Source organism: Ipomoea triloba, chromosome 5, assembly GCF_003576645.1.
Source record: "Ipomoea triloba cultivar NCNSP0323 chromosome 5, ASM357664v1".
NCBI lineage: Eukaryota > Viridiplantae > Streptophyta > Magnoliopsida > Solanales > Convolvulaceae > Ipomoea > Ipomoea triloba.
Genome location: NC_044920.1, coordinates 29759855 through 29783424, shown reverse-complemented (window position 1 = coordinate 29783424; position 23570 = coordinate 29759855). Strand labels below are relative to the sequence as shown.

Genomic DNA, 23570 nt, shown 5'->3' with positions numbered 1-23570 from the left:
TTTTTTTTTTTTTTTTTTTTTGGTTTCGTATTTGCAGAGATTGTTGGTGGGGTTGTTACCAATGTCGCCTCTGCTCTTTTCAAATGGCTGTGGTCGCTCAAATCTACGACGACGAAACCAGGTCTGAAACCTTCGAATGCGCGCGCAATTTTCGTGAATTCCCATGTTTTTTCTGGTCGTTCAATGTGTGAAAGAACTTTTGCTAGCTGCTAGCTAGTTAAGGATTTGTATTTGTCAGGCTGGCAAAACAAATTTTTCTATAATTTAGTTGGTTTCATTTCTTTTCAGCTGTTTCGACCCGTTCAATGATGAAATTTGAGAGTGGATACACTGTGGAGACTGTGTTTGATGGAAGCAAGCTAGGAATTGAACCATTCTCTGTTGAGGTTTCCCCAGCTGGGGAGGTCTTAATTTTGGATTATGAGAACAGTAACATCTATAAAACCTCAATGCCGCTTTCGCGCTGTAAGCCTCTTTCCCCGTATTGACAACATATTTGTTCGCTAAATTCGTGTTTCATGGTTGCCTATGTCGAGTTATGGTGACAATTTAATGTTTCATGAAACTGTTGTGTTTTTGTTTGATTTGTTCATGATCTTTGCATAGTTTCCTTTTTCAGTAGGATTGCTCTTTCAGCAAGCATTCTAAGAATCCGAGATTCGTTATAATGAACTTTTTGAGTTTGGGTTTCATATTTGCTTTTGTTTGGATGAAGACACTGCTTTTTAAGGTGCATAAGATCTTTTTGGTATGCATACTTAGAATTGTATATCTTTTAGGAGATTGATTATTAGTCCCGACTTTTTGCTTTTGGGACTGTCCCCTTCAATGTCTAAGGGCTAAGGCAAACCTTCAATTCCCCGCTTTATTCTTCTTGTTCTTTGTGACAATCATGTGTTGCTGCCCGTCTTATCCGAAAAAGAGAAATTAGTAAATCATTGAAAGATCTTTGCAGCTTAAACAGGAAAGTGTTTGTTAGTTTGATATGTCTTTACGCCACCTACACTTCAAGATCTTTTGCCTTTCCTTTGTTCATTTATTTGGTGTAAAACATTAGGTTTTTGTTTTTTTCCTTTGTTTTTAGACCATTACTTGTTATTAGTTTTTTTCCTTGATCGAAATCTTCAAATAGTGAGTAAATGTGCTTGAATATAGATAGCCGGCCCAAGTTGGTAGCTGGATCGACTGAAGGATACTCGGGGCATGTGGATGGGAAGCTAAGAGACGCGAGGATGAACCATCCAAAAGGGTTCGCAGTGGATGATGGTGGAAATATATATGTTGCGGATACCATGAATATGGCAATCAGAAAAATCAGTGACACCGGTGAATATCAATGCTGTATCGCCTTTTGGTTGGCCATTGAGTAGAACTTCCGTTTTCAAACTTCATATCGAGCGTTTCCCTGAAACATATGATGCTAGATGCAAACAATGCTTATTAAATTTTACAAAGACAATCTGACAGATATTACATTGTAACAGAGTCAATAGTACTCAAAAAAAAATCTGTGATTTCTACTAGCAATAAAAAGTGCATTTTTTTTTTCTGTACACAGGAGTTGTAACGATTGCAGGAGGTGGGAAGTGGGCTAGAGGTGGGGGCCATATCGACGGGCCAAGTGAAGATGCAAAGTTTTCGAACGACTTTGATGTGGTCTATGTTGGAAGCAGTTGCTCGCTTTTGGTTATAGACCGAGGGAACCAGGCGATTCGAGAGATACAGCTCCACGAGGACGATTGTTCTAGTTATAACCAGGACGATGACAGCAATATCCATCTAGGTATGTAAAACCGAACTTTTTAGCTCCTCTATACGCAATGTTTTACTGATTATACACAGCAACTTTGATGCATTCCCGCTTCATCGTTGCAGGCACAGCACTGCTTGTGGCAGCTGGTTTCTTCGGTTACATGCTCGCATTGTTACAACGTAGAATTGGAGCCATGTTTTCTTCTGACAGAGTAAGCATTATAGATTTATAGCCTTAATGTGTTAACTAATATTGTGTTTCAAGGACTAAACGCCTTAGTTATATCGTTTATAGGATCCCCGAACACCTCCCCGAGGCATGCCCCCAGCACCATATCAGCTAAATGCTATGCCCGTAAGGCCTCCCTTAATCCCACCCGAGGATGAATATGAGAAACCCGAAGAAAATCTATTCGTTTCGATAGGGAGGCTCTTTGCCTACACCAGCTCGTCTGTTTTCGAAATCTTTGGAGGCCTATTCTCGGGGTTTAGAAAAAAGCCTTATCCCCATCATCACAATTACCCTTACCCTCACAAGCAACCAAACCCGTGGTCTATGCAAGAGAGCTACGTTATCCCCCGCGAAGATGAGCCCCCGCCCTTAGAACCCCGAGACCCTGCCCCAAGAAAACCATACCCTTATGTGCCTAAAGACCTCGAGAGGACTCGGCACTTCAAGCAAAGCCGGTCCAACAACTACGGTGGATGGACCGGGGAGTTCCAACAACCGCCCCCCCAGCTCCAACAACTGCATCACCAGAAGCATCACTCCTCGAGCCCCCAGACTTTCATCGAGCAAAGCTGCGAGACTAATGAGATCGTGTTCGGGGCAGTCCAGGAGCAGGATGGGCGCCGCGAAGCCATGGTCATCAAGGCAGTCGATTACGCTGACCCTGCTTACAACCATTACAACATCCGATCCAGGTACAACTACTCTCATGGTTATTGAACAACTCTCCCCTAAAACGATAGAAATCCCGGGAATGTGTAGTAGACAGGACGATAACAATATGAAACCGGTTTCTTACCTTAATGTCTGCTACTTGGTTCATGTAACATATGTGATGGTGAAATTCATATGATATAATTAAGTTTTTCAAATTGCTTTGGTGACCCATTTTCATTCATAATGTGAACCATATAATTGTCAAGGAATTGAAGCAGCTTTTTATTGGTTAGACATCTTTCAAGTTTCAACCATTAACAGAATGACAAAAAACACAAGGACCCAGATGTTCACAACTGTACTAGAACCAAACAACTTAGTATTAAAATACAACATTAATAATATAATGTTGCTGCTCTCTGCAAATTTCAACCTGTCTTCTTCTTATATGCACTCTTCTCAGGCGTTTCTTTCTTGCAAGCACAATCCAGTCCCCCCCAGCAAGCAAAATAATTGACCCAAATATTATACACTTGAACCATGAAATATTTTCATGATCTAATTACAAAATAATGAAAATAAAAACTTGAACTTGATCACTCACAACAAGAAAAACAAAAAAAATTTAATGAATTTTCAAACATATATAATACAAGAGTATAGTAGCTGCTAAATGTAAGAATAAAGAATCCGGGCATCTGATACAATCACTAAAAAAAACTGAGCTCGAGCTCGAGTTGAAGTTCTAGTTCGACTCTCATTTTCCCGGCCCTCGGGTTTTTCATCAGTGATGAGGGTGCACACATTTCCCGGCCCTCTCGGGTTTTTCATAAGTGACGAGGGCGATTGTGTACACCATGTCCCGCCCCAGGGCTGGGACCAGAATTCTTAATGTCTTCAAGAGAGGGAACTCTGTCAAAGCCACCACGAATGTTGGCTTCTTGACCGCAGGAACGACACTCGAGGGCTTTGCCGCCACCGTGGTTGGCGTTTAGGCGGCGGCAGTTAACGGAGGCGACGAGCAAAGAGAGGATGAAGAAGAGAAGGAGGAGTTGATGGTGGCAAGGTTGTGGTGCCATGAGTGGAAATGGGGATTGATTCAAGGGTGAAAAAACACGTTTGTGTTGTGGATTTATACAGTGGAGAGATGCATGTGAAGGTTTGATTGACTTTTGGGAATAAAACAGAAGAGAAGTGATGGAACACGTCTTGGTTCAACATCAGACGAAATTATGGCAAAATGATTTGCATATATGGTGGCTTGGAAGCCAAGGCTCAGCAGAGATGGATCCTCTTGAGTCTTGAGAACGTACGTAATGCATGACAGCCGTTGCCCAAATTTCTTCTGCTTGTAATATTGGCTATATAAACATTCAACGAGTCAAGTAATATTGGGTACCTGACATTCCCTATCCTAATAAGACAAATCAAGCAATTGATAATCAAGTTGATTAGACGGTTGATTTAATAGCTGTAACATCCTAAAATTTGACTCCCCATCAACTAGAGTAGAGTGGCCTATTGGCTTTAGGTAGCTTAGCTTGATTTACTTTCTTATGGTTGTTTACCGACTAGGATCATAAGATGGAATTTACCTATTGTACATCCTCGGTAGTAGTTGGTTTCCCTCGTCACCCGAAAAAGCACCTTTCTTAGGTTTGGGGGTAATGAAAAACACGTACCCATCACTCCATTAGCATATATATATATTAAATGGATTCGAGTACTTTATATGGATAGTGTCAAATGAATTTTGTAGGACAATATACAGATAAAAGGTCAAATCTAATGTCCGGTGACTAGGGATTGTCCGATAAAGAGCTTAAAAGACCAAGTCTAACACTCAACGTCTAAAAAATGTGTGACAATATAAAAAAATAAAGTTACACATTCGTTATTAGTTATAATTTTTGGTATAGTAGTAAGTGCTTGATCCTAACCGATAATGTCAAATGGGCTCAATAGAGCAATACTCATTCGGGTTTGGCATTAGAAATGGCTGAACAGGAAATACCCGGCCCTTTAACATTCGTACTTGCTGTATTTCTGTAATAACAATTCCGAAGTGGGCTTGTTTTGGATTAGATCCATTTGAGTTGGGCTTAATCTTGAGAACATGGATGCATAACCCAGAAGTAACATATCCCGGTTTAAGCAACTCACATGCATGATCCGATCCAGAAGTAACATATATATTTATATGTATCCGGGTTTAAGCAATTCCAAGATTGGACAGCACAATATCCTATCCCAGGACAGACACAGGTTGTCGTTGTCGCATACAAAGACCACATGCAGCATCGAAAGGCTTGCCTGCGAACTGCTATAACAGACAAAACCTACGTACACCAATCCATGATTCTCCATCATCATTGAAGCTTTTGCCGCCAGTAGTTCAGAAGTCTCTACCGCCCCAATTATGGACCACTTAAAACAACCATTATATTATATACTTTGTGGGGTTCGTTGTGTTCTTCATACTTTATTCTTGGGATGATAATCACATTGGATATATATGATGTTGAAATAATTCCAAGTTTTCTTATGGAGAGGGAGTTCTTCTGTGCTCATTGATAAGATTTGCTCCTAATCCTTACTTTGTTCACGAGATTCGAATTGTAGCATACACCACTTCATTGATAATACTCAATTCTAAATCATAATTGACCTGCTATAACAAGTCATTTTAGTTCAGGCAATATATTTAGTGACAGCTGAATTGTTGCCAGTCGCCATTCCCAGTAGAAGGCGACTAGTAGCCTTCCTCTGCAGAAGGCGAAGGCGAGGCGACCAATTGGTCGCCTTTCGGTGGGAATAGTGACCGGTAACGGTTCGATCGTCGCGGGATATATTACCTGAACTGAAATGACCTGTAATAACATGTTATTTACCAATTTTTGGTCTTTCTTACCTCAATTTAACATGTTAAAAAGTGTAATTATATTTTTTAAAAGTTTAAAAACCTAATTGACTTTCCACTGAATTGTATTGTGAGTATATGACGTGGGCCGGGGATATAATAAAAGATTGAGAATTGAAGAATATGATGCCAAACTTTTGGACCACCATCTTGTTCTTCATCTAGCTCTGAATTTCTTGCGATAGATATATCATCCATTATGATTTATGAACAACAAACAGTCAACCTCACTACCAGTTACTCCAACCAAAGTTGGCATCTATTCAACTTAGATTCGAAAATATTCCTTCAAGATTAAAAGGATTGAACCCCAACTCGATCTGAGTGTCCCTCCTATCCCATCGTAAAGCCTTAGCCCTTAGTAAAGGAGATAAAATACAAGATATCTCAACGGTTTACTAGTTATTCCAGAATACTCGTACATTGGTGCCCTAGTTGTTACCAACAAAGCAACGCACGCAACTTTCTTTAGATTGATCAATCAACTGAACTATGCATCGAGTCTCGGGCAAAATATTTCATCCAGATTGACCTTACAAAAGGCAGATGCTCACATGTATGTGTCCCTTTCTTTTCACAATCAGTGGATTCAGAATGGAATTGTGAAGAGAGAGAGAGAGATATGGTGGATGACAACTACCAAATCAATCAAAGAAAGTGCAAGAAAGAAAGAAAGAAATCTCCTTTCTATTGGCAAGGAAATCCCAGTAAAGGAAAAAAATCACCTTTCTATTGGCAAGGAAGACAAGTATTGCAGCTAGTTCAACATGTTTATGAATACGATTTCGTCCCCCTTTCTTGTGTTGTGAAGTATATTTTCTCCTTCACATCAAATTGGCTGGAAATTTAAAATTTTAATGAAACCCGAAAGAAACAGCACACCTAACTCACCATCAAACTAAAGAAAAATATTCTATAAAGGACAACTCACAATAGTTCTTTTAAGAAAGAAACCGGTTGTCTGTATATGTAAATGAACAAATATAAAAAAGATTGGATGGTGTGAAGCAGAAGCTCCATTTTCATCCATGTTTTGGGCAAACGACTTTAAATTTATGCAAAAATCGCAACTTCAGTGGCATCTAAGCTGTAATCGTTAACAAGTCAAAGTAGTTGTTCATCACGATACTGATCAGAATTCAGAAGCTCTTCTGAACCTAATCAAGACAAAAATAGCAAAAATCCACTAACTCATATTGCGAGAAGGCATTAGGCACAAGCCACTAAAATTTAATTAACACTTACGTTTTCCAAAAGACAACTCTACTACACAACCCCATGGATCCCACCACCATTATAAACATACAGAAAAGAAGGTGACCCCAGACAAAAGATTGTGGCCAAAGTACCCACAAAAGGAGATCATTAAAGAAGAAGAAAAAAGGGAAAGGGATAGCAAATGCAGCAACAGTAACAAAGACGCAACAATAAAAGGTGTATAATCATGGCCAGATTCGAAAATCTATATATTGTTTTTCATAAAGGGAATGGATAGATGTCCGTCCTGTCAAGACCCAAGACTTGGAAATTTTTTTCGTAATTATAAATGAGATGTGAAGCACCGAACGAGTGGTCCATAACGAGAGGAAAACTGTTGTTATGTAAGAAAAATACTGTTGAAGGCCATTTCTTGGGCAATTTTTATTGTGCAGAAGTGCAAAATGTGGAGGTGTATATGCTTGAAACAAACCGGAGGTCCAACACGCATTTAAGGCGCACTAAATGCAAGCAATCTAACACACTAGTCAAAGCATATATTGTTTGGCAGATGTTATCCTTAGGTTTAAACCCTAAACTTGAGGGCCCCTCACCCGTTGTGGGATAAAGTTAATCGACTAATCGAGGGACGTGCCTCAGTGACGTAAGGTCTAAGTGCTTGATTTTTGCCCCAAGGCTCAGGTTTAAACCCTAAACCTGAGGGGCCCTCACCCGTTGTGAGATAAAGTAAATCGACTAATCGAGGGACGTGCCTCAGTGACGTAAGGCCTAAGTGCTTGATTTTTGCCCCAAGGCTGAGATCCTCCCCCATTGAGGATTCGAACCCAGGTATTTGTTGGGTCACTACACCCACACTCAACCTTTTGACCACTGAGCTATGCCCTGGGGTTCTTGATTCAATGAAATGTGGCTTTCATATACTCATTCTTCATGAGCTAAACTAGAATTGTTCGTCAATCTAGTTAATCTAGCAGCTGCCTGTAATAGCAGTGCATCACAATGCGGGTTCTGTCTATGTTCACTTGACCCAAGACATGATCAGAAAACCATTCCATGATAATCAAGACATTAATTATAAATTAAGTAGGAATTCAAGACATTTCTCAATTTGATAGAATCCAAATTTCAAAAAGAACCAAATAACACTGAGATTGGACCCAACTACAGATCTACCATGTTATAAGAGGTTACCATTTTTTTTCCTTGAATTAGCAGCTTAAAACTTTCAATCGAAGAGTCAATGAACTGTATTAAGGAAAAAAGAACCAAAAATAAAAAATATACCAGAAGAAAACTTTACTTGCCTTCTGCTCGACTCATCCATTGCGAGACCATATCAAAACGAGGAGGATCTTCCACATTGGAGTCCGACGAACTTGCAAATTTCCCTAGCCAAATCTTTGACATCGAGTAGCTATCAGTTTTTGCACCAATACCTATCCTTCTCCCATCCCCTTCAGCATCCTGATCTCTTGATTTCACACGTTTCACATCACCAGCATTTCTTCGACTGTTCAATGCTACCCTGAGGTTAGTGTCGCCAACCACATATTGATATGAGCCCATCGAATAGCATCTTCTAGCATCCAAGTTACTACTGCTAGTCTCCCCTTCCCACTCAACTGTCAGATTATTTAATTTACGAAACTTCCCAAGTCTCACTGGAAAACTGCCCTTCTCTACCACAATTTCCTTTAAATCACTTGTTTTCTGACTAATAGAATTCCCATTCTCCCCGTTCTGAGGACATCCATCCTCTTCTCCTAGTCCATCATAATCAAACATGGGGTTATCTATCGAAAACCCACCATTGAAAAGGGCTCCCCTGCAAAGAGGACAAGTCGAATTGGATAGGAGCCAAGTATCAATGCAGTTTATATGAAAAGCATGGCCACAAGTTGGAAGCAATCTCAACTTATCGTTCTCCAAAAATTCACCCAAACAAACTGCACAATCAAAGGGCTCTTTCGGACCCACAATTTCTTTGTACATGAACACGGGAAGGGCATCGATAAACGCCTGATCTAGACCAGAGTCATGCAGATGGAAGAGCTGCTGCAACTGTCTCTGCAGGGCATCAGAGGTGGAAGCCTCAGGATTCCCATCAAACTCGGCCGAGGAAGAAGGGTTCTTGACAAGAAACCTAACCAGCAAGTGCAGGAGACCAGATATGAAAAACAGGACAGCCAATATGACTATAATGAACAGCACTGCTGGGCTAATCTTGTTCCCAGATGGTGGTGCAGGAGAGCTTGGTTGTCTCTGAAAACTCCCAGAAACACCAGAAACTGGAGGGGAGTATGTCAAGACTCCATCTTTATGATACTGAACCCAAGAATTCTGCTCAGATAACCATCTTGGCTCCCTAAATCCCCCCATTGAACAGATCATCTTGTCTCATCAACCCAAAATGGCAAAATCAACCTCCTCCTTAGTCCTTCCACTCCAGCAAAATCTCCAACCGACCCACAAATCACAGAGCCACAAAACTTAATCTTACATTCGAGAGAAACATTTGCTTCATCAAAAGGGCACACCCCAAGGTCGTGTGTCACGAAAAGCAGCTAATTTCTTTATTTATTTCTTTATTTTTTTATTTTTATTTAATCCCCCCACTCACAGGTTGCGAAATAATAAGAGAAAATTATGACACAGCCACTGAGAACATGATAAAGGTTGAAACTTTACCTCACTAGATCCCCATAAAGCCACCAGATAAATGTCTTAACGCATAGCTTCTCTGGAATTGCAGGCCATGGACAGAGGACTGAAATTTGAATACCCAATCCCTCTCTATTTCTCTCTCTTTCTCTCTAGAAGTGCTTACACACTGTGAACATACACAGTCATATGCAGTACATTCATATGTGAGAGAGACAATATAGTGGTTCGAATGCTAACAAGCGGAGAAGGAAAGTGCCAAAGCCCAGTGCTGACAGTCGTCGCTGCTTCCCAAATAAACAGTAAACAATTCCAAAAAGAAAAAAATGGGAAAAGTGAGAAGGGAAAAGGGCCCAACTATACGTGCGGAGAGAAGCGCGTGTTTTCTCGTCGCGGGAATCATATCAGGCCCACTAATAGGCCCAAATATCAATAGTTATACAATGGCAATTTATTTTTTTTTTTTTGAGAAAATACAATGGCAATTTATATCGTGGAAAGGGTCCACATAGCATTGTAGACTCTGAATCAAAACAATATCGTTTGATGTTTAAGGTTTACTAGACTCCATAGCTTTCCGTTTCTCATGTTTCAATCAAATTTTAATTTATTCTAGGTACAGAATCTTTACACTTAAAGTACAGAATAACATAGCATGATGTACAGAAACGCATAATATGAGATACATACATACACGGTGGACCCTAATCTACAGTATAACGATTAATTTCGAACATTCAGTATGTAAATTATGTATTTGGACCCGGATCCACATAATAATTTGATTCCAAATATGATATCGGCTGAAAAGCAGTCACTATATGCCGCTTTGTACCGTGGCCCACATAATAATTTGCAAGCGAAGAAAAAATTATGATCTCAAAGTTAACAAGATAAATTGATTGATTGATTGAACGACTCACAATTTACTTTTTTTCAATGACAATTCTGAGAATAATATACCTAAAAATAAACTACCAGGCCTACTAATTGGCCCAAATAAGATATGGGCTGAAAAGCAGCCGGCAATGAACTCATTCCTAAAAGGCAAATGACAACATTCGTGTATTCATAACTCCATCAACAGCTATAAAAGGAAAATTATCACCCAATTTAATGATTTCTTAAAGTGTCCATCACAATTTTGAATATTCAAATTATAAAACTTATCTTTAGTTAATTAGTTTAAAATGTTCTGACATAATTAATGGTATTAATGAGAATTAACACTAAAATAACAAATGAATAAACACAAGATTTTTTTTGAAAACTAATAAACACAAGATTAATTGCATAGAATTGATTAATACAACTCTCTAGTCTCTACCAAACCAGGTTGGCTGGCTAAGCTGATAATCCGTGAAATAACACATTGTTCGATGAGTTAATCAAAGAATGGTGCTTAGACGGATAATGTTTTTTAATATAATAGTTTTCTTTTAAAGATGTTGATCTATGCTAATATCAATGTCTTTTGAATTAGATATAATGATATATAATATACTTGATTGTATAAAAACAAATGTTAACAACATTTGACACAATCTAAATAATATACATCATTCATGACTGTATTTGAAAGAAAAAGACATATTAACATTATATTGTTTGGTATGGTAGAACTGTAGAAGTACCCTAATACGATGAGATAGATTTGACTCTTCTTATAAACAAGTTGTTACTTCTCTAATCATGTAATTATTACTTTTCTAATCATGTAATTACAGTTAAATAACGAGTTAATAGCTACCAATTTTCTCATATAACTACTCGCGTTCATTCCACAAGAAAGTAATATTCACAAACACATGCAAAAGATATATAGGCAAAGAGTAAGATATAGAAAAAACGTAACACATCATAACAACTATTCAATCCTCTTTATAATTATACATAAATACTTATTATTGAATAGAATTTACATGTCAAAAAGGTACTAAATACCTAACAGTTGATGATGTCGCGTCGGTCATCCATGTATCCAATCGTTATCTGGATGTATATGAGCTTTCGTTGTTTTTGATGAAACTCACATTGCAATCCTAGTCCATAAAAAAGTACAGTGAGATAAATTAGTCTTGCTTGACCACTCCAAACCTTATTCAAATATGCTTAATCCATATATAACTATGGAACAAATTATACTACATATAATCAACAAGCTAAGCTAGCATTTTCCTTAGCTTACTGCTGAAAAAACTCGATCTCTGGTCTCTACCGACTACTAATCACACTAACACGAGATACATCCATAGACCTCTCCTCCTCCTCTCTTATACCATTAATCATCGCCGCAACTTGGTTCATGGCCGGCCTGGCCGCCGGCGAACGGTTAACGCAACTCACAGCGACCTGCAAAAGATTAACCATCCGCTCCTCATCAGCCCCTTCTCTGATCAACGCCGTGTCAAAAACCTCAACCGTCCACTCTTCTCTCAGCACCGAAACAACCCAACTCGCCAGATCCATTATTTCAGTGCTATTATTGTTCTTCGCCGGCAGTTTCCCGGTGAGTAGCTCCAGAAGAATGACCCCGAAGGCGTACACGTCTTGTGTGAAGTCTGCGTTTTCTGCGGCGGGCTTTAAGCCGTACTCGCTTATGCGTGGCTCCATGGCTTGCGTGAGCAGGATGTTGGAGGATTTGAGGTTTCCGTGTGGGATAGTTTCGTTTTTGAGATCGCCGTGCATGAACGACATGGATTCGGCTATGGTGGCTGCGGTGTTGAGCCTGCTCATCCACTCGAATGATTCCCCGGTTTGGGTTGCTGTGAATTTAAGATCATATCGAATTTGAGTGATGGGTTAGTTTGTTGAAATCAAAATGATCGAAGGTCTTAGCTAGCTTCCAACAACTTAAATTTAACCAAATTAGTCATGTTGCAATAGTTATGGTTCACACAGCTGTTGTGTGGTGTAGATTGTGAATCATATATGTATATTCAGTACACAAATAATGTACTTTTAGTATATTAATAATGTATATTTTATTTAAAAAAGTATATTATTTGAGTATTGAGAATACATTATTTTGTATTCTTACACGATAATGTACTTTTAATATATTAAAAATATATTTTTTGTTATGACATACACAGTTTTGTATGAACCATGGTTTACACAATAATTTGTCCTCAAGAGTATTGAATTGATAAACAAGTCAGACTCATACATAGAGGTTAAATCGAAAACCAATTGAGTCGGAACAGTCTGTTTTCGGCCATGTTAATCCAAGCGGCCGCATACAAATTTAGCTGGTTATACGGGTTGGCCCGCGAGTTGGGGGTCTAACCTGCCTAACTTGTCACTCTCAAGGGTTAAACAAGTTAGGTTGGAGACCTAAAAAGGGACTAAACTGGCAAAATTCATCTGGTTAGGTTCGTTTATTTTTACAGCTTTACTCTTTTATCAATTAAGTCTCAATATGATATTTATCTTGATATTATTGGATAGTGGTTATAGATTTCGTTCTATCTAAATAAAAAAAAAATCTTGAAGAAGTAAGGAATGATATTTTACCTTGTAGGCGTCTTAGGAGGCTGCCATTATTCTGATATTCAAAGACTAAAAGCTTTTCTTGGCTGGAAGAATAGAAGGCCATGGCCGACAAGACACTCCGGTGTTTAGCCCGGTCCAATCTCTGCATTCTGGTCTTGAAATCACGGCTCGATATCTCCCAATCCTTAATCCTTTTGACGGCCAAGATCATCCTAGGATTCTCACACATAACCTTGTATGAACTCCCGCCTTTTCCTCTCCCAATCAACTCCGCCGGCGATTTCAGCAGATCCTCAAATCTCAGCCCGTTCACCTCCGGACTCGTCAGCACCACCAGCGCGTGCGACGGCGCAGCCGCCATCTCCGACGAAAATTCCGATGATGTTTCCGGCATGTTCTTCGACGATGTTTTTATGAAATCAGTTGATGCTGACATGGCATCAGTACTGAAATCACTGTCTTCCACGGCTGCAACTTTTTTGTTAACGTCGTGAGATTCGGATTGATTTTTCCTGCCATTTCTGCACAGCCAGAGACAAATTCCGAGAAGAACAGCCATAGCTAACAGGAAATAGCCGGAAAACATGAGAATCTGATCCGTCGAAATGTGTTTCTTCGGCTGAGATTCCTCCGTTTCATCACCCTTTCCTGTTTGCAGAACATGAAAGATAATGATCGAAACCAAGCATCCCAATACAAGATTATGGTTCATTTTGCATCATACAAAAACTTATTCAACTACAAATGCAACATCTAGTACTAACAACTTATATATATATATATATATATACACGCTCGTCACAGGGTGAAGTTCAGAAGAAAATTCAGGATCAAGTCTTATTAGCGGCAGTGTGAGAGCAACCTGATATACATTCTTTCATTCGGATGCTTTATCGGGCAAAGGGTTAAAATTTGGAAAGAAAGAGCAGCGATCAATTTATATACTAAGACAACCCGTCAAATTAATCAGATTATTTGCTTAGTAATTATGGGATTTCAAATTCTACTCCTAGTTGTAGCTACTTATTTGCTTTCTAACTAGTTTTAGCAAGTCATAGACAACCTAATTTTATTTATTTTCTTATGATCCATTGCCGACTAGGATTATAAAACGAAATTTAAAGATACTAACTGCGAGTTTAATAATATTTTTATGTAGGGCAGAAAACTTTAACATGACAAGGATGTGATGACATAGCCGTCTGGGGAAAGCTACAATGGTGTTTTCAAAATATTATTTTGTGTCATTATTGTTGTATGGTTGATTGACACAGTCAAGCTGAAACTTGGAATTAGTACATAAAACTACTTGAAGAGAGAGATTTGCCTGTTGGATGGCATTGGAGCGCCGGCAGGTTTTTACGTCACTTTCATCGTAAGAATATTTCATTACAACGTGACGATACTTATTTACAATAAACAGAAATGGTCCAGACAGATCGATGAAATCATTAGTGGTATCAGATTCCAGTTCCGTTATGTATTCTTGCTCCATGTACTATTCTAACTACTTCAGTGTTGCAAAGCACAAGATGGCAGGTACCTCAGTAGAGGCATTGTTGACTCTTTGTGCTTCTTTAAGTTGAAAAGTATAAATGAACAGATACTGTAATAGAGTCAGTAGCACTAAAAAAAAAAAAAAAACTACTTCAATGCTTATCCCATTATTTTCACAATTTTATAACTCTATATTCACAATTACATAACTCTAGACAATATAACACAATTTTTGAATCTATATTCACAATCTTTGAACTCTAAATTCACAAAAAAAAAATAAATAAAAATCATTGATTGAAAAAAGGTGCCACTCACAACACTGTTATTCCATAAGCGTAACAAGGTGGACCAGGTCCATAGAATAATTTGTCCAATTGTGGGCTAAAGGCTTCATTGTCATGGCCCATGGGTTTCACAATCTTTAAGCCTACTTAGTGAAGGAGGCTTGAGCGAATTATTCTTCATTAAATGCGACCCACGTGACACCCACGATGATCTGTGGGCAATTATGGGCCCGTAAGAGGAAAGTCCACATTGGCCCATTACAGACTCATCATTTGTTGTAGGGTCCTCAACATTACTCTAAATTAAATAAATTGGATTAGCCCAATAGATTTAAATAATTAGTAAATGAATTTTTCTTTTTTTGAAAGTTAATTAGTAAATGAATTGCTAACACAATTGTTAATGTTTATATCGTGGACCATAATAGTAAGATAGATTTTTAATACATATTTATTTAGTATATTTAAAGTTCATTTATATTCATTAAATGTTTATTTTGGATTGCAATACATTAAAAATAAGTTTATATAAAAATATAATGAATGAGTTAATACCATTTGCGATCCTCTGAATATAGTGATTTTGTCACTTATACCATCTGTGATCCCATGGTGGTTTTAATGATCATGGGTGATTACTTAAACTACAGATTGTAACAATTTGAAAGTTGAAAGATTACGTTTGGTCAATTTGAAAGAGTATGACTAAGCATGGCAAAACTAATATATTCGAAGGATTCAATATGACGTTAACTTTATAATGAATATTCTAAAAATAAATGTACAATATATGAAAAATGAACATATATTAGTGTCCATTTTGTAAAGTCGACTCTATGGTGGACAATATAATTTGCCTACTATTGTAAGCTAGATCAGAAGTTTGTGAAATGGAGACAATTCTATATAGTAGTTTAAACAATTGACTTGATAATCATAAAATTTTAAATTTAATTTCTTGTGACTTGATGTCTATTAGATTTAACCGTGGACACCCATATTTTGTGCACTAAGTGATTCAGTAACTCAAAAAAAGTTTGCAAACGATTAAGAATGGAACGAAATCTATGAAAAGTTACCGTTGTCACTTTGCACGAAAAAGGTAGGCGGTTGAATTGCCTACCCGACCAACATTCTAGAAACCAATAATTGGAATTGGAATTTTATATATTTCGAATACTTTTGCAAAAACTTGAATGGTAACTCCTGATTTTAACAGTTTTGATTGCTATATTTATCAGACAATATAAGTTTCTGTTAATTACTTAGTAATTAGCATATATACATAATATGTTATTGGATTATATAACATGATCGTTGGTTATAATGGCCAGAAATTGTTTTACTCAAAAATTTTGAATTTTTAATTTTTTATAGTGGAGTGAGATTTATCATTGCAACATATAATATTGGAGTGGCATGATTGCATGAATATGTAGTCATGCTTTTGTTGTGATTTTTAAATTCTTTCTATTTAATTTGTTTCACTATGTGAAAATAATAATAATTAAAATAATTAATTACAATTTGATAAATCTCCCTTATGGTGTCAACTGTCAAGAAAAATCACAAGATTCTTTATTTTTGTAAATACAACCATAAATTATCTTGTGATCTTTATAAATGCCAAACACCTTTCACTAGATCACAAAGTTATTAGGCAACAATTGACTTGTGAGCCTTATTTCATGATTTCCTCTTCTTTTTTTTTCTTTTTTTTTTCCAGACAATTTGAAGATTTATTCCGTATTATATTTTGTTGGGAAAAGTATCAAATACACCCTTCAACTTTACTTAAGAAGTCAATTAGGTCCTCAAACATTTGAAAGTTGTAATTAGACACATTAACATATTAATTTAGTGCATCAGTGCCCAAGACCCTAATAGTGACATGCAATAGCAAATCAACAATGCACTGACAAAGGTGTGACCAGTAGGTCGCCATAAAAGGTGACCAAACTAGTTGTCGTCTCCGTCAACTAGAGATGGCGATCGGTTTAGTCACCATTTCCAATGACGGAGAAGGCAACGAAGCCGACGACTTGCTGGCCATGCCTTCGTCGGGAGCTCCGCCGATGCATTTTTGACTTGCTATAGCATGTCATAATTTGGGTTTTGGACCTTGATGCATAAATTAATATGTTAACATGTCTAATTGTAACTTTCACACGTTCAAAGGCCTAATTTACTTCTTCCACAAAGTTGCAAGGTGTATTTGATTTTTTTTTTGTTTAATTCAATGTTAGAAGTAAATATTAACAATTTTCCTCCTTTTTTTGGCATACTATTGATATTTATGTTTTACGAGATAAAATGAATTGAGTAAATTTTTTGCCATATGTGTGTCCCACGTTGGAGAACACATTCAGAGTCCTTGCCAACCGCAAGAAGCTGCGCACATGCCCCCACCTAACTATCTCACTATGGGTGCCCCGCTTGAATAGTCATTTCTTTCCATTTAATTGTATCGATGCGTGAATAATAAAAAATAGTAATAATCAAAGTATATTTAATTACAATTTGATATGTCTTCCCTAGGATGTTTAGGAAATTCACGAGATTATGTATTTTGTAAATACAACACGGATTTATATTGTGATTTCTAAAAATATCAAACACCTGTCACTAGATTACAAATTTATGAGGCACCAATTGACTTGTCGCCCTTATTTCACAATTTATTTCTTTTTTGGCCCAACTAGAGAATTATTATTATTTTTGTTTAATTCAAATATAGAACTAAATATTAGTTTTTTCCCCCTTTTTTGACATACTATTGCTGATAGAATTAGTTGATAAAATATCACTTTTAGCCCTCAATTATCATTATTTGACCACAATAGTCCTTGACTATTAATATATTAACTGTTTTTTAATGCCACATTAACATATTAATTTAGTGCATCACTGTCCAAAGCCCTAATAGTGACCTGCAATAGCAAATCAATAATGCACCGACAAAGGTGTGACAAGTAGGTCGCCGGAAAAGGCGACCAAACTGGTTGCCGTCTTTGTCAATTAGAGATGGTGATCAGTTTAGTCACCATGTCCAATGATGGAGAAGGCAACCGGTTTGGCCGACGAAGACGACGACTTGCTGGTCATGCCTTCGTCGGAAGCTTCTCCGATGCATTTTTTACCTGCTATAGCAAATCATAATTTGGGTTTTGGACCTTGATGCATTAATTAATATGTTAATGTGTCTAATTGTAATTTTCACACGTTTAAAGGTCTAATTTACTTCTTCCACAAAGTTGGAGGGTGTATTTGATTTTTTTTATTTAATTCAATTTTAGAAGTAAATATTAGTTTTTTCCTCCTTTTTTGGTATATTATTGATATTTATATTTTACGAGATAAAATGAATTGAGTAAATTTTTTGCCATATGCGTGTCCCACGTTTAAAGTCATTGCCAACCGCAAGAAGCTGCACACATGCCCCCACCTAGCCATCTCACTGCGGGTGCCCCACTTTAATAGTCATTTCTTTCAATTTAATTGCGCTGTGTGAATAATAAAAAATAATAATAATCCAAGTCTATTTAATTACATTTTGATATGTCTTCCCTAAGATGTCTAGGAAATTCACGAGATTATGTATTTTGTAAATACACCACGAATTTATATTGTGATCTCTAAAATTATCAAACACTTGTTACTAGATTACAAATTTATGAGGCACCAATTGACTTGTCGCCTTTATTTCACAATTTATTTCTTTTCTGGCCCAACTAGAGAATTATTATTATTTTTGTTTAATTCAAATATGGAACTAAATATTAGTTTTTTTTTTGCCTTTTTTGGCATACTATTAATATTTATGTTTTATGAGATAAAATTAATTGATTAAATATCACTTTTAGCCCTCAATTATTATTATTTGACCACAATAGTCCTCAACTTTTGATATATTAAGTGTTTTTTAATGTTATCTTATTACACCATTGATTTTCATTTATTTATCAAAATTAATTACCTGTTTAAATTTTTAATATTTCACTATTTAATAAAAAAAATATGACTAACGAATAATTTCGTCACTCAATTTAAAAAAGTTAATAAAAAAGAGAAAAAAATTACTAGTATATGTTAGGACTAGGGATTTGAATAATAAAATTACATGTTAATTCATTTTTTTTTGGGAGGTGAAATGACTAAATTTTAAATGATCGAATAATTACGGTAAATAAAAGTTTTAAAAGTAAGATTAAATTTAATAATACAATAATAATCGAGGACTAGAGATGTAAAATTCATTGAAATGAATTCAATTTGGATTTTGATCGGTTGTTATTCGGGGGACAGTTGTTAACAAGAAAAATATAATTTTTAATTCCATACGTTACACAACATGGGGATTATGAGACTATGATTATCCCAAACACAGCTTCTCTCTCTCTCTTCCTTTCTCTCTCTTCCCTTCACGCATAACGCACGTTTGCTTACAGTCTCTCAGTCTCACTTAAGCAACTTCTCTCTCTAGACTGTTAGAACGTGGACACAGATACACAGTTTTTTCTTTCAATCCTCAGGTACGTTAAATTTTGCCTTCACCGGAAAAACTCAGTTCTTCGCCGTCGTTGTTATCTCCGAACCTTAAATTTTTGGTTTTTTGATTAGTGGATTTTAAGGATAGGCGCCGCGTTTTTGTTTCTTAAGGTTGTCTGTTTGTGTCCGTACTTTACATGCACTTCCCTCCTCTGTGAACTGTTCTAAATTCATTTTTTTGCATTCGGGTTCGGGTTTTAGTTCAATGCCATTCGTCTCATTCGCAAAGGAGTAGTACATTCTGCTCCAATGGCGAGCGAAATCTGATTCCTTTCGATTATAGGCTTCTTTTGCCTAACCGAATTCCCAGTTTTGTTCATTTTTTTGGTTCAAAAGTGTTGTTTGTTTTATCGTTTTGGGGGTTTGCAGGTTTGTTTGTTGTGAAAAATTGTTTCTTTAGATTTTGTTTTTGAAAATTTATGAGGTTTCCATGTTTGGATAACGTAGTGTTGATGACACTAGAGAGAATCTTTGGATAAGGACGGATTAAAAGGCTGTATCTGATGCTTTGAACTTTTGCTTCTTTGGGTATAGATATTTGCAGGAATTTCGTGTTTGAGATGTCAAGAAGGAGAATGAGCTCGGCTTCTCGGAATGCCAATGGGAGAGGCTTGGAATTGGAGAAATCTAAGGAGAGAATGGAGAAGAAAGAGGATGGGGGTGATGGTAAACAGAAGAAGGGCTGTTTTGCGTTTCTGGGTTGGTGTGCATCGCCAAGGCCTCATGCTGAGAGTTCTGCCAGTGGGTCTGTTGCAAAATGTGGTAAAACTCCTCAAAACATAAGCTTTATATGATATCACATTGTTTTGAGTTCATCATTTTTAGTGTGCTTAGATGGTTTGTTGTTATTTGGTTTGAAAATTCTTTGGATTGTTGCATGCCCATCAGCCCATCTCTGCATTTCAGGTGCCACTGTGTTGAAATATCACTGTTGAATTGCTTTCCTGCAAATCACTTGTCCGTGTTTCCCTTTGAAAGGCAAATTGTTGCATTTTTACTGTGCTTTGATGGTTTGTTCTTATTTGATTAAAAAATTCTCTGGATTGTTGCATACCCATCAGCCCATCTCTGCATTTCAGGTGCCACTGTGTTTCTATCACTGTTGAATTGCTTTCCTGCAAATCACTTGTTCGTGTTTCCCTTCGAAAGGCAAATTGTTGCATTTTTACTGTGCTTTGATGGTTTCTTCTTATTTGATTAAAAAATTCTTTGGATTGTTGCATACCCATCAGCCCATCTCTGCATTTCAGGTGCCGCTGTGTTTCTATCACTGTTGAATTGCTTTCCTGCAAATCACTTGTTCGTGTTTCCCTTTGAAAGCCAAATTGTTGTTTTCTCGTGACAAATGTGTGTTGGCTGGTTGTCTAAATTCACCGCCTTTTGCTACCTGCCTACGTGTTTTCGTTGATTGATACATTCGTGGGATAGTGATTATGTTATGTCCTTGCTGTTGTTGGGGATTGATCTGTCTTTATGAAATGTTTCCTTTTTGATTGGTTATATTGTTAATGGTATTTATGCAACGAGTAATGTTATTAGAATCAAAGATGCAAAAGGGGGAAGGAGGAAATAAGCATACTTTACCTAGGCCTCAGGTCTACATGTTGCAGAGTTGTTAGCTGAACTAAACAGTTGCAGTAGTTGATATTGATAACTTTTTAGTACCTGATTTCCTAGGTGGTCTGTATGTTTCCCGACATTAATTTATGTGCAGTTTGGGAATCAAATGCAGCAATTATACATCTATATTTACATGGTAATTATAAATAACAAACAGTTCGATTTTTTATATTCTATGCAGATACCGAAACCAAATCTTCAAATGATGCCTGCAGAGACCCCCCAGCTGCTGTGGTTATATCGTCTTCAGCTACAAGTAATGTGGAGACTGCTCCATCAACTCCTTACATAAGTGAGGAATTGAAAGTTGCCTCTCAGCTTCGAAAGTTTTCTTTTGCTGAGCTCAAGTCTGCAACCAAGGGCTTCAAATCTGAATATATTCTCGGTCAAGGTGGCTTCGGGTGTGTTTATAAATGTTGGGTCAATGAGATTGAAGCCACGTCAGCGAGGCCTGGCTCAGGGATCCCTGCTGCAGTGAAGACTCTCAATCAGGATGGACTTCAGGGTCACAAGGAGTGGCTTGTATGGAAATGTTACAGCTTTATTTTTTCATTTTTTTTAATAAATACCTCAACGCCATAAAGAATATATAGATATTTGTTTTCTTCTATTCACTTAAGTCATCGTCTTGTGGCAGGCTGAAGTTCATTTTCTCGGTGACCTCCAACATCCACATTTGGTAAAATTAATAGGATATTGCATGGAGGATGATCAAAGAATGCTAGTCTACGAGTTTATGCCGCGTGGAAGTTTGGAAAATCACTTATTCAAAAGTATGTTTCAATTTATATCTGTGAAGTTAAATAAATCTGCCAGTAGTGAATTAAAAGCTTTTGCTCTATGTAAAACTATCAACGCTTATATGATTTCGTGTGTGATTGTACTTTTCAAGAAATTCGAATGGCAAATAAAATGTGCAATTTTACATTCCAAGCCAAGTTATACACAACCCTTGAAATGGCAATGTTTTAGCTTCACACACTACTTCCTTAGTTCTCTGTAATGCATATATGCTACAAAACGACTTAATATGGACTATCTGTCTTAGATATAAAAGTATCTGCAATAGTATTGAATGCATACATTATTTTGTTTGAAATGCTTGTTCGTTTTGAAAATTGTTGCATCAATATGACTTCGTACTCTGCTCTGTGTTTCCCTACTGGTATAAAATTGCTCTCTTTTTGCAGTTTTGTATTCTTTGCTAAGTAAATGGGATTTCTTACCATTTAAATTGGGAAATGAATATCTAGGTTCAGCACCCTTTGGGTGTTTGGGGTTGACTCGATACTTCCCAAATATTTCATACAATCCTAATATGCTATATTCTATCATAAGTAAACCTGATCACCTTAATTAAGAGTGCAATATATTGAGAAAATGAATCTCAAGAGCTTTTAAGAAGCGTCATCAGGAGCTAGGAGATGAGCGACAAGAAAACACCGTGAGGCCACTGAAGCATATGTTATGCGAATTGTGTGGACTAGGAAAGAAGACAATGAATCTATTATAAGCAACAAGGTTAATAAATTATACCCAAGGGTGGACCTTGTCCTCTTCACTAGCTAGAAACAAGCCTAAGTGCTATCAATGGTTTTACAAGGTATGTCCAATCTCAAGAATGGTCGATCCTCAATGGCCTTTTGACGGCCTATTTATAAATTAGACCCAAGGGTGGGCCTTGTCCTCTTCCTTGGGCTAATAGGGGCCTCCCATCAAACCGCGACAACCTCCTCCTGTTCCACCTTCTCTGTAGGCCGTCTTGTCTCCTTGGGCCACACATCCTTCTTGCCTAGTTCTATCCCCTAGTGCCTAGGCACAACCTCTGCGATAGGGCCGACCTGCCGAGGTTTTCCTTGATGTGCATGGGCCTCCCGCCAACCATATGTGTTGGGCCTTTGGGGGCCCAAAGGGGGTATGGGCCGCATCCCCATCCCCCAACACAGTAACGTGGAATTGGTGACCACGTAGAGTATATAGGCTAGGTTTGAGAAATGGTAGACGTGTCATCGTTTTAGGTAATGCTTTGACATTGAACTTTCCAAAACAAGGGCATCGCAAGGGTTTAATTGATGCGGACTCAATAGAAAATAATTTATATTTATAGAAGGTGTGCTTAATATGGACATGTTTTTTATGTTATTAGATTGGAAGCTAGGCACCTCGAGTCTTTGCGTGATCTCATTGTTATCATTGTAGTTTATTTTAGTAGATTCAAAGTTGGACCCTTTGTCGGGGCATTCCCACAAGCGTCCAATTGTTGCATATGGGTGCAATCGGCCCAATTTTATACTAAAACTTGAATTTCCTTATATATTTGGACAAGGGTGTACACCATTCCAAAAAAAAAAAAATAGGAAAGTTTTTTGAAACATTTAGGAGGAAATATTGGCTCTTAGACTCTTGTTTGAGTGGAGTAGTCTTTCAGGGCAATGTTGTCATATAACTGTTGATATGAGTTTTTGCCTTCTACCAACATTGGTAATGTTTCTATTTTTAGTTGTTAATAAAAATATCGGTAATGTTGTCATATAACTCTTGTTTCTATTTTACTAATTGCCTCATCTCATAGCCATACTTAGGAATTGGCTCCTGAACCTTATTGTAAGAGTTTTGTTTTGTTTGTTTGTTTGTTTTTGTTTGTTTGTTTTTTTTTTTGTTTTGCTTTTTTTTTTTTTTTTTTTTT

General features: G+C 37.2%; 4 protein-coding genes across 5 annotated transcripts in view; 2 read left to right on the top strand and 2 right to left on the bottom strand.

Moving 5' to 3' along the window:
* The window catches only part of LOC116019264, a 4279-nt gene extending 1423 nt beyond the window's left edge, over positions 1 to 2856 (top strand). Inside the window, exons 3-8 of the mRNA XM_031259414.1 lie at positions 38 to 121; positions 289 to 465; positions 1156 to 1326; positions 1559 to 1783; positions 1876 to 1964; positions 2048 to 2856. Coding sequence (XP_031115274.1) covers positions 38 to 121; positions 289 to 465; positions 1156 to 1326; positions 1559 to 1783; positions 1876 to 1964; positions 2048 to 2701 — 1400 coding nt within the window. The 3' untranslated portion in view covers positions 2702 to 2856. The remainder of the gene's footprint in view (positions 1 to 37; positions 122 to 288; positions 466 to 1155; positions 1327 to 1558; positions 1784 to 1875; positions 1965 to 2047) is intronic.
* A 4969-nt stretch (positions 2857 to 7825) lies between these two features.
* LOC116018892 (RING-H2 finger protein ATL46-like) lies at positions 7826 to 9726 on the bottom strand. Its single transcript, XM_031258919.1, has one exon. It carries the CDS (start codon positions 9165 to 9167, stop codon positions 8073 to 8075), a length of 1095 nt encoding a protein of 364 aa, XP_031114779.1. The 5' UTR covers positions 9168 to 9726; the 3' UTR covers positions 7826 to 8072.
* A 1549-nt stretch (positions 9727 to 11275) lies between these two features.
* LOC116020542 (probable inactive receptor kinase At2g26730) lies at positions 11276 to 13644 on the bottom strand. Its single transcript, XM_031261013.1, has 2 exons — positions 12954 to 13644; positions 11276 to 12202 (listed from the first exon to the last, which is right to left on the bottom strand). Exons 1-2 carry the CDS (start codon positions 13642 to 13644, stop codon positions 11652 to 11654), a joined length of 1242 nt encoding a protein of 413 aa, XP_031116873.1. The 3' UTR covers positions 11276 to 11651.
* A 5536-nt stretch (positions 13645 to 19180) lies between these two features.
* The window catches only part of LOC116021299 (probable serine/threonine-protein kinase PIX7), a 7658-nt gene continuing 3268 nt past the window's right edge, over positions 19181 to 23570 (top strand). Inside the window, exons 1-4 of one of the 2 annotated variants that reach the window (XM_031261924.1) lie at positions 19181 to 19248; positions 19799 to 20026; positions 21066 to 21406; positions 21522 to 21657. In XM_031261924.1, the coding sequence (XP_031117784.1) occupies positions 19825 to 20026; positions 21066 to 21406; positions 21522 to 21657 (679 nt within the window). In that variant the 5' untranslated portion in view covers positions 19181 to 19248; positions 19799 to 19824. Of the gene's footprint in view, positions 19249 to 19532; positions 19634 to 19798; positions 20027 to 21065; positions 21407 to 21521; positions 21658 to 23570 lie in introns of those variants that run through there. The other variant, XM_031261925.1, reaches the window with a different exon arrangement.

Excerpts from the sequence above, each read along its gene's own strand:
- LOC116020542 (XM_031261013.1), bottom strand. The coding sequence starts at position 13,644 with ATGAACCATAATCTTGTATTGGGATGCTTGGTTTCGATCATTATCTTT. Across the intron at positions 12,203-12,953 it reads CCTCCTAAGACGCCTACAAG|CAACCCAAACCGGGGAATCA; the intron begins GTAAAATATCAT and ends TTAAATTCACAG.
- LOC116018892 (XM_031258919.1), bottom strand. The coding sequence starts at position 9,167 with ATGATCTGTTCAATGGGGGGATTTAGGGAGCCAAGATGGTTATCTGAG.